Source organism: Garra rufa, chromosome 7 (assembly GCF_049309525.1).
Source record: "Garra rufa chromosome 7, GarRuf1.0, whole genome shotgun sequence".
Lineage (NCBI taxonomy): Eukaryota > Metazoa > Chordata > Actinopteri > Cypriniformes > Cyprinidae > Garra > Garra rufa.
Window position 1 is genome coordinate 13,337,521 of NC_133367.1, and position 17,915 is coordinate 13,355,435.

Here is a 17,915-nt window from a genome sequence, read left to right on the forward strand (position 1 = left end):
AAGAAATCGGCCACTAGTTTGCGCTAACAAAATTTTTGGCTCTGTAATCACATGGCGTTTTACACAACCACACATTATTCATATAATTTGATAGATATCCTCATGCCGAGAAAATTTGTCAAATTTGCACAAAATGTCATGAAGATCGGACCAAAGGTGGCGCTATAACAGTTAAAAAGGTGTCCAAAATATGAAAATTCTATATTAAATGGCCTGAAATTGCTACAACAAATAAATGCTAATATATTCACTCAAACACTAGATCTTCACAATCATATTCACATAATTTATTTCATGTTGGCCTACACCCTAACAGCATAAAAGCCAAAAAAGGCCTTAAATGCTTGAACCCCGGTAATTGCTGTTTGCAGCTATATTTATTATTATCATTTTTATTCATTATTATTTGATGTGCATTAATATAAAGGGTAGTTTTCACTTAATTAACATTTTTACATTTTAACTAAATGGAATTTAAAAAAAAAAAGCTCTGCTCTGCTGCTCTGGCTTAAAGGTGCCATAGAATGTAAAACTGTGTTTACCTTGGCATAGTTAAATAATAACAGTTCAGTACATGGACATGACATACCATGAGTCTCAAACACCAAGACGGCTATCGAAGAACAATTTCAGTGGTGTAAGTGATCAAACAAGCAGTCAACATAATGTGTTGAATATGAATCATGAAATGATCAGTGGTAAATCTGTATTGTTGATCAATTATTCATGAAGGGCCATGTTTGTCCTTTTACTTATTTATTTGACTGTATTTGCTTTTCTGTTTAGAGAGGATCAACTGTGAGATTCAGATTAGCAGAACACGATGAAACTCTTCACCTACAAACTAAACTCACATCAAACCAAGGGCCACTTGAAGAGTCATTTGTCCACCAAGCAGATCAAAGTACATTTCTGAAGAAAACCGGCCGCAGCAGGTTTCAGTATGACTCAGATGAGCTACTAGTGTCACACCTCAATGACACTAGTAATAATGCAAGATGGCAGACTGTTACCATTTGCAAAAACTGACTGATTATACATCATGTTAAAAAATCTTCTATCTATCTAAATATATATAACTTAAACCATGCCTTAAATGGTTTAAGTCTGAAAAGAGCCAGAAGAGCTTTCATATGAAACTATATCTCATGCATAAAGAGCATGTGTATTTGACCCACTAGGGGGGTCAGACTCTGCTGTGGGAGGACCCACTCACTTTCATGAGAGCTTTGATGTATAGTAGTCTTAGCCTACTACATTTCACTGAACAACTGAAGAAAATGGTTTTCACATTTGTTTTGTTCTGGTTGTGCTGGTGGCATTTGACTGGTAGGTTACAAAAGCAGTTGTGTGGCTTTACTACAACTTTTCATGTCATTTCACCTTTACTTTTAAACTACAACTGATTTCAGCTTTGCAAACCAACAAGAGTTCTGTTCCTGTCTCTTTTCCAGGTGTGTTTAGTGAATCTGTGTCAGTCATGGAGGGAGATTCTGTTCTTCTACACAATAAAGTAACTGCGATAAATGAAAATGATAATATACTGTGGAGCTGAAAAGTCTCTCATAGCTCAAATCGATAGGGAGAACCAAATCTTCCCTGATGGGAGATTTAGAGACAGACTGAAGCTGGACAGACAGACTGGATCTCTGACCATCACAAACATCACAACTCAACATGCTGGACGTTATGAACTAGAGATCAGTGGGAAAAAGCTGTCAACAAAAACGTTCAGTGTTTCTGTCTATGGTGAGTAATAAAATGGTTCAGTCTTTCAAATATATTTGATTAATTAAAAAATATATATCATGGTTCAATAAAAGTTAAGCTTATGAAGCCACTTTTTCTCGACTATAACCGAAAATTTATCTCATCGTTTTTAAAGAAAGTAAGAAAAATAAGTGTGGTGTGGCGCTTCCAACGGAAGTGAATGATGCCAATATTTGAAGGACTAAAAAGCAAAAATGTGATGCTCATAACTGAATATATATATAAACACAATTTGATTGACTATCTGGGGTATTGATTGTATATTTTTATGCTTGTTTACGTCAATGCTCATTTAGGTACTTTAATTGAGTATTTTAACATTCACTGATCTGCTTCATTTACTTCAGTTCTGAGTCGAGTGTCTCTTTCAGACCTGAAGTTGAAAACAGAAAATACTGTCATTTTTTTTTTTACTATTTTATAGTTTGATATAACAGAAACACTCACCTTTTGTCAACACACTAAAACAAAAACTTGATTGCTGTGTACATGTATCCGTATTTCTGTTTGTTCTTTTATTTTTCAGCCTATTTGCCCACTCCTAACATTACCAGAGATTTTTCACAAAATTCTTCATCATCAAACTCAAAATGTTCACTGGTGTGTTTCGTGTTGAATGTGGGTCATGCGAATCTCTCCTGGTACAAAGGAAACAGTTTATTGTCCAGCATCAGTGTGTCTGATCTCAGCATCAGTCTCTCTCTACCTCTGGAGGTGGAATATCAGGATAAAAACACCTACAGCTGTGTTGTTGCTTATTCATTCACTAACCAGACCACACATCTGGACATCAGCAAACTCTGTCAGACACATTTAGGTATGTCTCCAGTGATACACAAGTTATACAGCACTGATCACTGTTTTATAGCATTCTAATAATTCATTTTGTTCATTACAGATCAGGGCCTTCCTTTATTGTACATAGTGTTGATTTCTGCTGCTGGATCTCTGTTTATTGTAGCTGGAGTCGTGATGTGTTGCATCTGCAAGAAATGCAGAAAAACAGGTAAGCAGACCAAGCAATCCAAATATATATATATATATATATATATATATATATATATATATATATATATTTAAGGCACAAATTTCAAAACAACATTAAAAACTTTTTCCATTTAACACATCTGTGATTATTGTTAATGCAGTTCAGACCCAGGAGGAAGACAGAACGGATTCAGCATTGTGTGAACCAACAACTCGAAAAACGGTAAGGTCAGACTGTGTTGCAAGAAAATCAATTGAAGCTTGTTGTTTGAAGTTTTGCATGCAATATCAGGTGATCAGTGAACAGAGCTGGGTGATCTGTTGGCCCAACCGTCAGCAGTATTACCTTCAGTAAACAGGGAGCAGATCAAAAGATGTTTTTATGCGCTTTTATGCAATGCACTGTTTGCACTTCAGTACGTTTTTCCATTTTACATGTCTGTTTTCATTTTGCAGACTTAAAAAAAGAATGAATCATTAAAAAAAATACTTAGAACATGTAAAAAAAAAAAAAAAAAAAAAAAAAAAAATATATATATATATATATATATATATATATATATATGTTTTTCTTTACTTTATAGAAAAATCTTTAAGGGTAAATTTATACGAGTTATTTTAATTAATTAAACGTCATTTCATTTCAAGTCCATGTTGAGTAATGCAATCATTTTAGGGAGATTAATTAATGTAATTAAATTGCTGAAAATAATTATTTATTTTATAGCTATCATCATAATATATTTTATAGTAATTTACCCAACACTGCTGTCTTTTTTTTATTTTTTATTGCCGTGATGAAGACAAGAACATGGTGCTTGAAGTAAAGTTCGTCCTCCACCAATCGCGCTTCTATTGTGTAGTTTTCTGATCTTGCAAACTGCTTAGAACAGGCGTCAAAACAATGAGGCGCGGACATTTTACCCAGCACTTTTTTGAGCGCGCTGTGAATTTATTTGAGGCGCAAATAAAAATGTAGATTGATTCTATTTTAACGCACACCAAGCTGACACAGAAATGGTCACGTAATAACCAACACGTGCGATTGAATTGACTCGTCGTTGAGTCGTTATCATAACTATCAAGCATCAAGTTGAACAAAAGCCGATATGAGAAACTGTGCGAATAATAGCTTTATGCAAGTGAAAGTCGACTAACCGTGGATGCTATACAGTGATCAGTCGACACATAGACTACTGTTGTGGATTAACGCGTAGGCTATAAAAACATCAGCGCTTAAAAATTTAGTCCGTTACTGATTCCAAATTATATTACAGAATTGTAATTAGTAATATAATAACATATAATCACCTACTTTCGTATATAATATAATCGCCTACTTTTTACAGTTAGATTACTTTACTTAACAGGATAATCTTGTACCATATAAAATACAACAAGTAAGAAAATAGATTCCATTCGTTGTATTCAACAACATGAGGTATTACCATTACCTTACTTAAAGGATTTACTGGTTCGTGAGTTTAATAAAAATGAAATAATTGAATCACAAAAAAACAAAATAATAATAACACCCAACAAAACACTTAGTAACAAAAATTTGATATTTTATTTGATTAACCTTCATGTCATGTGACCATTAACCATTGTCAGAGAACCATGAACATGAAAATTCAATATAAATATTTATTTCAAACTCTCAGGGAGTACTTCAATAGGTCAAAGGACAAAAATCTGAATTACATGTAAATAAGAAATAACATAAATTTGTGTATTTTAATTTGTTTAAAAAGACAAATGCATAAAAGTGGTTATCGGCATGCAATGCTGAAATGATTTTTGCAAATTCAGTGGTCAAATGTTTTGCCGCCTGACAAGTGGTGGGTCTGGGAAAACGTTCTGAAAATCAATAAGCAGTAGTTTATTTTAGAAAGGAACATTTCAAAGATGGATTAGTGAGAATCAATAAATTATGAATCATTTATTGATATTACGTAAATCAAATGTAATATAATCAATAAACAATTAAGTAGTCCGATTACGAGTATTTTAAAATGTAATTGAATCTAATTAAAATTGAGTAGGTCTAATTTATTTTTGGAATATAATCAACTAATCTTAAATAATTAAACCAATTTTACCTGTGCTAATATTTGGCCTTGAGCTGCAACTAGTCCATGATAAATATTAATTCCGAGGTGACATTCAGTTTTAGTGGCCAATGGCTGCTTTGCAGACGTGCTGAAACAAGTATCTTTGCTGCTACTTTTGTGCGAAAGACAACCATTCTCAGTCATTCTCTGTAGTGAGAAACCTTCAGAACTTAACCTGTTTGATGTTTTAACCGTTTAAAAAGTCATGTGATGAACTGAAAGTATGATGTAATTTCCTCTTTCTGCATCTTTTCTGTAGCAATGTTTCCTATACCTTATAATTTAATGTTATTCCTTATGAGACTCACATGTTGTTAAAAAAACAACTACACTGTAGCCCCTTATCTTCATCTAGCAGTGATGTGCAAATCTAAAGTGTAGTGACAGTTTCTGTACACTAGATGGCATAAACACTTCAATTTATACAATGTAAGCATTTACACATATAATCACTATTTATAATTTAAACCTGAAAACAAAAAATTGAACAGGTTACAACAAGAAACTTCAAGTGTGCAAGTAAGTTTAAGGAGTAAAAATAATGGGAAATTGTTTAGTACTGATCTAAATGGGATTTTAAAAGTTGCATTACTTAAGTAAACCATTTTATAGAAAAAGTCGATCTGTAAATAATGTTCTGTTGCATCAGCAAGTTTCCTGACTGAGTTTGTGTTTCCTTGCAGAAATCAAACTCGGATACTGTGTATGAAAATGTCCCCAAAAGACGATGATCAAATACTGTGTATACCTGAATGGATGTTAGAGCTCAAACAGGACCCCGACTCACATCTTCTGCTTTTGTTCATTAATTCTCGCTCCTGATGCTACTCTTCTCTCAATGCAGTTTTTGCTCTTCATAACACTTTTTGTATTTTTGATAACTTTGTATTAGTTAAATTTTTTGCTTAACAAATATAGTATTCCAAATCTAAACCATGATCTTCTGTTTTCATTATTAAATATTGCTCTAATTTACTGCTTGTTTTTTTGTCAATTAAAATGTTATAATTGTAAGGTTCTATCTGACATTTTTGTAAAAATTTAGTTATTCAGATATACTTAATCTGTGAAAACATTTGTGCTCAGAATGCAGATAGAACCTTATACAGTAATTCTAAGGTAACAATTTTGGCAAATGTACCACAAACACAACACCACTCTTTAGTGTTTAATGCAGAAACTTGCATTTGTAATAGTTATACTATATGTTATAAATAGATGCTGCTGGTCTCAGGAACCATTAAAGAACTAATGATTAAAAAAATATACAGGACTAAAACTGAGATACATCTTTTACATCTAAAAAAAATTCTTATTTAAAAAAAAAAAAATACTCTTAAATTTTAACAGTCAGTTCATCTTTGATACAGTGATGTCAATGTCCAGCTTCAATTCTCTTCCAATACTGTCTATGCAATTAAGCTGATGATCTTGGCAAATATTTAGTGTCCCCAACGAAGCATGACAAAAGGCGACAGCAGCAAAGAACCTAAACTCCATCACTAACAGAAATGGAGAAATGGCTTTCGGGGGCCAGTTCTCCTCTATAGCCAGACGAAAACACACGCATGATGTGCTTTAATTCAAGGCTGCCACAGAAGTCAGAATGTAGACTGGCATCACTCAGAACATCCATTGAGTTTATTCAGCCTGATGATAGACTTGTGGACTTTGCTGAGAATTTGTGCTGAGTGATCGCCGTATAGCTGATAAGTCTCATCTAGTTGACATGGTCTCCGCTGACATTCAGGGCTGTAGAGGTCATCTCTAGTTGTTGATCCAACATCTGGTCTTGATACATGCTGGATCTGGTGGCTATCGTGCCCTTCAAATAAGAATGAAACAAACTAATGTTAGCACAGATGCCATTCTTCTCACAGCATGAGTACATTGGGTGTTATTGGAAGTTTTCCCGGTTCTGGTTGATCTTATTAAAGGGATGGTTCGGAGTAGAATTGACTTCATTGCTATGCACTCCGAAGCCCATCTAAATACCCCATCCGGAGTTTTTTTTTACCTTAGTCGAACATTTATGGAGATAGAGTTTTTCGAATTGCTTGTTACAGGAGTGAATGGTACATGTGATGTATCTCGTAAATTGCACCACTAAACGTGCAAGTAATCTTACCAAACTTGTACAGTAGTGTAAATAGGTTATGTACTCACAAAACGCTGCATCGGAACATTTGTAAATCCACCATGAGTGTTTTAAAAACACGTTTTAGCCGATCCCTATTAGTCTCAAAAACTACAAATGGCGACACGTCGACGTCACTTCCCTGGTTTGAAAAAAGCACGTAAAAGTCCTCCTACAAGTTGACATGCAGACAGATGTAGTAGGAGGACTTTTACGTGCTTTTTTCAAACCAGGGAAGTGATGTCGACTTGTAGTTTCTGAGACTAGTAGTTCTCGGGTAAAACGTGTTTTTAAAACACTCATGGTGGACTTACAAATGTTCTTATGCAGCGTTTTGTGAGTACATAACCCATTTACACTACTGTACAAGTTTGGTAAGATTACTTGCACGTTTAGTGGTGCAATTTACGAGATACATCACATGTACCATTCACTCCTGTAACCAGCAATTCGAAAAACTCTAATATCTCCATAAATGTTTGACTAAGGTAAAAAAAAAACTTCGGATGGGGTATTTAGATGGGCTTCGGAGTGCATAGCAATGAAGTCAATTCTACTCCGAACCATCCCTTTAATGTAGGCTAACAATCCTTTAATGGATTTTAATTACAGAAATATGATGAAATATCATGCATTATGTGTATACCAAAGAAATGGGTATCACTGATGGACTCAATTGGATTCAGTCCCAAAGGCTCAAGTTTGATTAAAAATAGAGACCGAACCCCAGCTCTAGGTGTTTGGTCCAAACTTTTTGTCTCAAAGCAGCAACTAGTCTGACTATGATGGTGAGTATGATTGTAAAAAGTGTCTGAACACTTTCAGATGCTGCAAAACAAATCTATATTTCGATTCCGAGCGCGTACCCATGTTAAACACCATTTTCTCAACAATAGACAAGCTGTATAAGTCAAGTTAGACTGTCGCGAAAACTAGAGTATCGCGACTATTGGCGAGCATAGATAAATGCAACAACCGCAGCCACAGGGATATGTATTTTCTTTTTTCGTAAGGTTTTGCCCTTCTCACTTTAAACTTAATGCATGTGTACTGAATATTAAATTAGTAATAAGTTAGTAATGATGACATAATATGTGACCCTGGACCACAAAACCAGTCTTAAGTCGCTGGGGTGTATTTGTAGTATTAGCCAAAAATACATTGTATGGGTCAAAATTATAGTTTTTTCTTTTACGCCAAAAGTCATTAGGAAATTAAGTAAAGATCATGTTTCATTAAGATTCTTTGTAAAATTCCTACTGTAAATATATAAAAATGTAACTTTTGATTAGTAATATGCATTGTTAACAACTTCAAAGGTGATTTTCTCAGTATTTAGATTTTTTTGGACCCTCAGATTGCAGATTTTCAAACAGATGTATCTCAGCCAAATATTGTCCTATCCTACCAAATCATACATCAATAGAAAGCGTATGTATTGAGCTTTCATATGATGTATACATCTCAGTTTTGTAAAATTTTACCTTATTGGTTTTGTGGTCCAGGGTCACATATGTACCATGCTGATTTGTACGGCGCAGTAGATTTGCACTTAAGCCTAATGAGAGAGATCGACTAAGCATGTGCGATTACCTGAGTCTGTCACTCAGGCCGAGTCAGGTATGTTTGTGAAACTATAGCTTGTCATGTCCCAGCAAGCAATTTTTGGTCTAAAAGACATCTATTAGCTGTGAAAACACAGCTCAGACGTCTAGTATTTGGTCTGTCACGTGAAAACTTAACAGACGTCTAAACATATCCCAATATTAGACTAGTTTATAAAATATTTGACCCAAACGGTGACCCTGCTCGAAATTGGTCCTCTGCATTTATCCCATCCAAGTGCACACACACACAGCAGTGAGAAGTGAACAAAAACACACTGTGAACACACACCGGAGAAGTGGGCAGCTATTGCTCCAGCGCCTGGGGAGCAACTGGGGGTTCAGTGCCCTGCTCAAGGGCACTTCAGTCATGATATTGAAGGTGGAAAGAGCGCTGTTCATTCACAGTCCCCACCTTCAAATCCTGCCGGTGTGGGAATCGAACAAGCAGCCTTTTGGTTACAAGCCCAACTCCGTCACCATTAGGCCCCTTGACTAGTTAACCCAGACGGTGAAATGACGACTATTGCTCGCTGAGGTCCAAGGAAAGCGAAATCTCTGTCTTAGCATCGACGCTCTGCTGGTCAGCTGAGCTTTTAAAAGTGGCGACCCAGCAAACAGGGGACGTCCCCTGGACGTTGCGAACATCCGTTTAGGTCCGCAGTACGTTCTGAGGACGTCCGCATTTGGTCCTCTTTTCGACGTTCGCTGGCGGACGTTCGGAGGATGTCTATTTTTGCTTTCTATTCATTTGTTTTTTATGTATTATACATTAAACAAAAAGGCCTCTAAGCTTGTTCTATTTTTTTTCTTTAATATCTATTATATAATTAGCAAAAAAAAAAAAAAAAACTGCGTTAGGCTAACTGAGACTTGTCATATCAATTTCGTCAACTTGAATATTTTGACTTTGGCATGGGCCATTTTATTGAGCCCCCATGAGAAAATTATAAATAACATTATTTTATTTTGCAAGATGTAAGGTTTTCTATGATAAGTATAAAATGTATAATTATGTGTATATAAAAACAATAGAAGTCTGGGTAATGTCCGCATTTAGATAGCTAGGCAAGCGTGTGGGTAGGTGTGTGTGTTTGTTACAACTCAACCCTAGACATGGTTTGTAACACCATATATAAAAAAATATATAATATTATATAGTAGAAATATAAAAACTCATCCATTTTGCAGACTAAATTGCATATATCTAGTTATCTTGCTTGTAATACTTACATTCTGTGCTTCCTGCGACGATAGAAAAACACAATGGCAATTACAGCCACAAGCAGAACAACACTACTTATTCCTGCCACAGCAGCTGAAGACCGGCCTGAATCTGTAATATAAAGGCGCAGTGATTACTATTAATTACATTTTTTTGTTTGTTTGTTTTTGTGGGAAAGTGCACCAAAGTTATACTTACTAATTACTGTAACACTGAATCTCCTAATGCTCCTGATGCTGATGGGGCACTGGTGGGTGGTGATACTTGTGTTCATCTGTAGTTCATAAAGTCCAGAATCTGCAGTTCTGGTGTTTGTGATGGTCAGAGATCCAGTCTGATGATCCAAATGTAGCCTGTCTCTGAATCTCTCTTTACACCACTCATGTGTACAGATCTTACTCTGGTCTCCAGTGGTTTCAGCAATGAGAAGGTCATTAAAATACCACTCCATCACATCATTTGGGTTTTTTATTACAGCGGGATCAATAGTAATAGATTCTCCCTCCTTCGTTGAATTTATCTTCACTACTTCTAGTTCCGCGTCAGAAACACCTGAAACCCAAATCAACATATTTATTTATACATCACATCATCATATGAACTGTTTAGAATGGGATCAGAGAGGGTATGTTGTCTCTTTTTTTTAGGTACCACAACTAATAACATTCATTTTGCCAACAGAAATTGTTTCATTTTAAATCAAACTGAAAGTAGTTCACTTCAGGAACAAAAATGTACAGATAATCTACTCACCCCCTTGTCATCCAAGATGTTCATGTCTTTCTTTCTTTAGTCGTAAGGAAATTATGTTTTTTGAGGAAAACATTTCACTATTTCTTTCCATATAATGGACTTCTATGGTGCCCCCGAGTTTGAACTTCCAAAATGCAGTTTCAAAGGGCTCTAAACGATCATAGCCGAGGAAAGAAGGGTCTTATCTAGCAAAACGATCAGTTATTTTCCAAAAAATAAAATTAAATAAATTACAATTTCTATACTTTTGAACCTCAAAGACTTGTCTTGTCCGGCTCTGCGTTTAATCTGTGTAGAGATAAAGTATATAAATGGTAAATGTTTGTAGAAAATAACTGATTGTTTCGCTAGATAAGACCCTTCTTCCTCGCCTGGGACATTTGAAGCTGCATTGAAGCTGCATTTAAACTGCGTTATGGAAGTTCAAACTTGGGGGCACCATAGAATGGAGAGAAATCCTGAAATTTTTTCCTTAAAACACATCATTCCTTTATGACTGAAGAAAGAAAAACATGAACATCTTGGATGACAAGGGGGTGAGTACATTATCTGTAATTTTTTGTTCAGAAAGTGAACTACTCGCTGAACTGTTTAATAATGTCCATTCTATAAATTTCATGTTCACAGTAAATATGTTTTAAAAGAAATTATCCATTTAATGTATGTGATTTAAAATACAAGAAAATATAAAGAAATAAATAAAGACAGAAAGAATAAACAAACAAACAACCTGCTTTTAACTTGCTCACCATAAATAGTAACATTGTAGGTATTTTCTCTGATGTTGCTGCTGATGATCTGTAGTTTATAAACTCCAGAGTCTGTGGTGTTGGTGTTTGTGATGGTCAGTGATCCTGTCTGATGATCCAGTTTCAGTCGGTCTCTAAATCTCTCAGTACCTTCATTACACTGAACATCTGTACAGATAAAACTAAGATCTCCACTGACTTGAGCGATACGAACATCATTAAAATACCATTTTATATCATCTTGCTGGATTGTTTCAACATCAGTATGTAGAGTGACGGAATATATCTCCTTCACCGACACAGAAACTTCTTCTGTACCAACCGCAGACAAACCTAAAAAAACAAAAACAAATGAAGAATTCATTATAACCCACAAATAAATTATTTACATTCATAATGTAACACATTACTGATTCAAACATTCACTCATCAGATAAACATAACCGTGTCGCATGAATTATCTTTTACAATTCCTTTCACACATAAATTTAAGATATTCCAGATGACCCACTGAATTCAGCGCCGAACGTATGCTTTAAGGACCAGCTTAATACAGATAACGTTGCGATCGTATGCCTCAAAGGGTTAATGAACCACCAACACGTGGTTCACATTTTGCTTTCTCTCTATTCGTGCATCCATGCAACAAAGTTTATCCATTATTAATATTACACTGACATTATAAATTAAAATACATTATTGTGTTTTTCCACCATTTTAACAAAAACAATGTAGGGGAGAGCGGGGCACAACCTAACACTTTTTGAATTTCGCGGTTTATGTAAATTCACGTGGGGTTCAGCGTACAATTTTTTTATCCACGTTATTTTCACACTTGTCTAGTACAAATATATCGCTTTGTTTCATATTTACAGTGTATAAGTTTTTCGTTATTTGCCTCTAGGTGGGGTACATTGTAACATCTGAGGGGCACGTTGTAACACGGCCATATGACAGCTTAAAATGTTATCTGATCGAATGAAAAAAATATACACAACAAACTAAAATATTTTGTCAGTAAAATACATGTGTTAACTTTTTCAAATGAAGTAATGACGTTTTAAAAAAAAAATCGAATTTTAGGAGTTTGAAAATGAACACATCGCAACAATGCTTTGAACGGCTTTGATCGCAACACACAGTTGTACAGTAGTTCAAAACAATGTGGACAGATAGATGAAACACATTTAGACATTCAGAAGAACACACTCCTCCACACACAGCTCTCATAGAACACGACACACATAAACCAGCCAACATACTTTACATTACTTGAAATAATAACTTCTGAACATTAAACATTGATTGTCAGCCTTTATTCACCTGTTTCTTGAGGTATCTTATCAAAATCCTTAGAAGTAAATCGTGTAAACTGCACCGCTAATGTCATAGAATAGCATAGTTTAATAACAGCGGGGAATATTGTAACACAGTGTTACATCTTTCCCCATCTGCGCGACTGAAGTTTAAAACAGGTTAGTTCTGCTGGTTTGCGAAGCCTTAATAAACTATCTAAAAATTATAAATAACAAATTGGAGATTAAAATAATATCAGTTTTGTCTAACTTTAAATGAATACTAAAAACAGAAATGAAAAGTTTACTTCAGCCAGAAATGTACTTTTACTATGGTAAAATAAATATTCAGCGATATCTTCAAAAGGCTTTTGAAATCTGGCGCTCTTTTTTTTCTCTGCATAGTGTTGCTATGGCAACTAGTAAACACCGTAAATTTGGTTATGCTAGCATGTGTGGAAATATTTAAACCACGCGTGTTACAATTAACCCCGCGTAAGGTTGTGCCCCGCACAACCTATTTTGTTTTTTCCCTACAAAATATTGTTTTAAGTTTTAGTCCTGCTGTATGAGTCCCCCACAATGAAATAATTTTAATGCCAGTGAAACAAAGATCTGGTATGTGTTTAAAAGTGTCTTACCGTGCTCGTGTAAACACAAAAACAATATAGGCCTAAGCAAAATAAAGAGAATCTTCATTTTCACTACTTTTCCCAAAAAGCAGTTGATCCTCTGCATGTTGTCCGCTGCACAAAAGTGAAACTATATATTTGAATTTAAGCGCTAGACTGTCTGATTGGCCACCTTCCCCTCCTAAATAGACAGAGCGACATGCGTCATACTTTGAAAACCACGCCTTCCACACGGAACTACGTTTTTTAATAAACTGGGCAGAAAGTAGACCATTGACAATCCCAACAATAACAATTTGGTTTCAGTGGTATATGTGTGGAGCAACAAAAAATTTAGCATACATTAATAAAATATCAATAAACTGGCATCTATATTTTTAGTAGGAATAGTTTTCATCGATGAGTCTAGCTATAGCCATGAAATAGTTGTTTGTACAACCTCTCAGAAAGAACTGTGTTGAATGAGCCAGGTGCTTTCGAATAGCTCTCGGTTCCATAAGCAAACTGTATTGAAAATATATTTAATTTCAATTTATATGACAAAATAAAAAATACACGGGTCGTTTTTTCCCCCACTCTAGCCTAAATAGTTTTACCAGTCACAGCTTTTTTTGGCAGGCAGTTTGGACTCATGCTAAATGGTGTCATGCTAAACACCTAAAAAGGTAAAACGAAGTGACAACTACAAGAAAATTTATAAATGGCAGTGAAGGGTCGCGAAGGATGCTGTTAGGTCACGTGATAATAACAACATGGCAAATGTAGTAGCCTATGTCTGAATTACATTATACACACATTTTTTCAATATAAAAAATACTTGTCACAAAGTAAGTTTAATTTCAAATGTAGTACTTATTCAGACAGTTCGCAATTTCGGACGCGCCGTGGGATTTGGACCAGGGTTCGAATTACAAAGTGGCTTTCGGGGGAGCCCTATTTTCCAATCCTGCCTGACTGACTTTAACGCTTTTGGTGCATGTTCGGGCATTTGAAACAATAGGTTTACAGTAAACCTATACTTAGTAAACCGTTTACTTCAAAACGCAAGCGTCAGTCAGTGTTGTCAGTGTTAGGGCAAACAGCTCTGTCCACGGTTCTGAATCAACCGCGCTTAGGCGTGCATCATGCAAATCATGATGAAAACAGAATAACTCGCATAACAATCATAAAAAAAAAATTGTAGCTGGTGCGCTGTCATCACTCCTCTTCGTTTGTTTTGTAAATCCAAATTGACTGAGTTTTGGCTGCTTTCTTTTTGATTTTCTTAGTAGTATCCACAGAGTGTTCCAAAAAACGAATAAAGTATGTTTTGAACTTGAAGTTAAGCTAACATTCAAATACCAACTCAGTGAGAAGCAGGGACGGATTACGGACCGGGCCAGCCGGGCCGCTGCCCAGGGGCCCTTGGGGTGCAGGGGGCCCGTGGGGTCCCTAGCACAAAATAATTTGCAACGCTTATCAACAATGTATTTTCGTTTGTCTATTTTAGAGGGCCTACATTCTTTAAACCTCTGCTTACAAGGGCCCCTGCCCTGACCCTATAGGGAGGGCGTTTGGCTGCCAAGGGCCCTTGAATTGTGGTGGTGGTGCTGGTGGTGGTGGGGAGTCGGTGCTTTCAGGGGGCCCCCGGTCCTGCTATAGAAACTTTATAGGGAAATGGGTGCATGCGAGCCTACTTTTAGAAGGCCCTCTTAGGCCCTCCTATTATGGTCCTGGCTTCTGGCTACAAGGGGGTCCTACGGAGGATGGGGTTTTGGGGGCTTTTAGAGGGCCCTCTGATTATGAGGGCCCTACTAGGAGGCCCTAGGGAGGAGGGTGTAGTGTACCTTTAGAGGGCCATCTGATTACAAGGGCCCTTACCATGGGGCCCCTGGTTTCTGGGGGGAGGGGAGGGGGCCTTACAGAAGGCCCTCTGACTAGGGAGCGGTAGCATGGTGGGATGGAGGCGGTTAACCTGCCCGCTGAGTGGCCCCCAGAACAGTGTAAGAGTTTGACCAGTGTAATCACTCCCAGGGCTGTAGTGGAGGCTAAATGCAAGTAAACACGGTTATGGAATGTTGCTAATATTCGGATCAAAGATTCTAGGGTGTTATTCTACTTTAGGAAGTTCTGCATACAATACATTGTTTTAATGCAATTTTAATCCACGTTATTGTACCAAATACATTGCCGATTTTATCAGCAAAATAAGTAAAATTTGTTTATTTTGTTTACCCATGCCAACGGTTGTTAAGGGAAGAAAAGCCATGCTTTTAAACAAGGGTATCGTTAATTTCAGCCCAATTGGTCAGTAATAGCAAATGCACACGGATTTGACAGAAAATTAAGCGATTTAAATGAAAAAAGAAAATAATTATATGGGTGTGCGGTAGACGTTTCTAGTGGGCATTCCCAAATTGAAATCATGGATATGTTTTTCTTGTCGTTGCGCAACATGTTTTTTTTTTTTTTTTTTTCAATCTGTATTATTAGTATGCCCTCCTAAATCTATATGGCATAAAGTAAAAGAACGAAAAGTAATGTAATAAAATTAGATCTACAATCGCAAATTTAAACTGATAAAGACTTCCATGAGCCGGCAAGAAGACAAAAGGATCACACAGCCAGAGGTGGGTAGAGTACCCAAAATCTGTACTCAAGTAAAAGTACAAGTACTTATGGAAATATTTACTCAAGTAAGAGTAAAAGTAACAATCTTAATAGTTACTTGAGTAAGAGTAAAAAAGTATCCGATGAAAAAAGTACTCAAGTAGCTAGTTACTTACTTACTTACTCTGATCTGATTGATATGAAGTGAAAACCCTGAATTTCAAACTGTTTGGAAAGCTTCCACACACCTCTCCTTGAAAACATAGGCTGAAGTAAGGTGTTTATATATATATATATATATATATATATATATATTTTTTTTTTTTTTTTTTTTTTTTTTTTTTTCTGGTAGCCCTTCGGACAGGTACTCTTCAGATTTTGGTAGCCGAAAATTTATTTAACTAGCCTAAATAAAAAAACTTTTTTTAAAATATAGAAAATCAGATAGGAGTCTAATTAAAAATGTTTTTAATACACAAATGTAAACAAATATCAAGGAAGTAATTTTATTTCATTATATTTATTTCATTTAGTGTATCTGTAATTTTTTTTATATTAATTTAAAGCAATTCATAACCCTTTTTAAGATCTGCACAAGTAAAATAAACAGTAATGGGATTGGACAATGTGAAGTGGAATATTAAGCCATAAAAAGGCATGATTTAAAATTCAGATACAGTTTCACACAAAAACAAAATATGTTACACTATGCATTTCATCCTTTATAACATTAAAAGGGATAAATTGAGTATATAATTTATTATATTTATTTAAAATATTACTGTACTTGTTTAGATTTTTAGAAGGCACCTTTACTTTTTACATTTACAACTCTGTGTTTGCTGCATAAAAACATGGGTCGATAGTTGCAATCATTTGACCATAAACAGCAGAAAAAAATGTATTGGAAATGAAAAATTAATTCTCGGTCACGAGGGGGCGCTTTAGGAGCGCTGAAATATTACGGTTTCCATAGTAACAGCTGAATACAAAGCAGCATTAACGCAGTTTTATCAGACATGAAATGAAGATTCCAACGACACGTTTCTGAGGACAGTAACGGAGGAACTGCATCAAATGTAGCGAAGTAAAAGTAAAGTTTTTTCACTATAAATGTACTTGAGTAAGAGTAAAAGTAACTTTAAATATACTCTAAAAGTACTAGTTACCCCAAAAATCTACTCAAGTATATGTAACGAAGTAAATGTAATTCGTTACTACCCACCTCTGACAACATTAACTGTAGCTACGAAGTTTTAAGGTAGGACAATAGGTTTCATTTATCATTTGCCCGCCGAGGCTCTAGTTGGCAAGATATTCACAGCACATTATTTTGACCGCATCGTCAGATTTTTACATGTCATAGGGAGGGGAGGGGGGGGCATCGCGAATGTTTTGCCCAGGGGCCCACACAACCCATAATCCGTCCCTGGTGAGAAGTTCAAGTGGTGACATAAACGTAATAATTTCAGTGCAGCGCCGCCACACATGGATGGTCACAGCAGGAGACCGCGGAAAATAGTGTTCGGAAATAGTAATGTAATGAGCGAATAAACACACAACATTGACACATTTTAAATATCATCATTTATTTCAGGAACCTTAATGTACAGAAAATCAAAATCTATATGCGACACAAAAAATGGAAAGTGTTTTAGAGCTCCCCCTAAATGTCTCAAAGTAGGCTTTCAGGGGAGCCCAGGTCCTTTTCAGGGGAGCCGAGCTCCCCTTAGCTCCCCCGTAATTCGAACTCTGATTTGGACTGTGAAATAGCTGGTCCAGCCCATAAAGCTTTTTTTAAATGCTACGAGCGTAAAAATATAAAAATGTCACTAGAGGGCACTCTCCCCTTATACGAACATTCTGATACGAACTCTTTTTCCCAAAATATATAGCTCATGTCTTGTGAGATGATTTTTGGCAGTTGCTTTCTTAGGTCCTGCCTCGCTAGAACAGTAATGCAGGAATGCTGGGAACATGAAAGGATTAAAAATCAAAGTTTTGTCTGGATATGCGAAGATATTGGGAAAGAGATGGGATTAGAGGGAAATTAACTTAGT

The 17,915-nt window shown here is 35.9% G+C and overlaps 1 protein-coding gene and 1 pseudogene across 1 annotated transcript; one reads left to right on the top strand and one right to left on the bottom strand.

Moving 5' to 3' along the window:
* Positions 1-823: 823 nt before the first annotated feature.
* Positions 824-5,792, top strand: LOC141337939 (uncharacterized; annotated as a pseudogene).
* A 4,184-nt stretch (positions 5,793-9,976) lies between these two features.
* Positions 9,977-15,199, bottom strand: LOC141337940 (uncharacterized). The gene is made up of 3 exons (XM_073843514.1): positions 15,127-15,199; positions 11,340-11,672; positions 9,977-10,389 (listed from the first exon to the last, which is right to left on the bottom strand). The coding sequence occupies exons 1-3, from the start codon at positions 15,197-15,199 to the stop codon at positions 9,977-9,979; spliced, it is 819 nt and encodes a 272-aa protein (XP_073699615.1).
* Positions 15,200-17,915: the final 2,716 nt, after the last annotated feature.

Excerpts from the sequence above, each read along its gene's own strand:
- LOC141337940 (XM_073843514.1), bottom strand. The coding sequence starts at position 15,199 with ATGCTACCGCTCCCTAGTCAGAGGGCCTTCTGTAAGGCCCCCTCCCCT. Across the intron at positions 11,673-15,126 it reads CAGAAACCAGGGGCCCCATG|GTTTGTCTGCGGTTGGTACA; the intron begins GTAAGGGCCCTT and ends TTGTTTTTTTAG. Across the intron at positions 10,390-11,339 it reads CTACAATGTTACTATTTATG|GTGTTTCTGACGCGGAACTA; the intron begins GTGAGCAAGTTA and ends TTTGGGTTTCAG.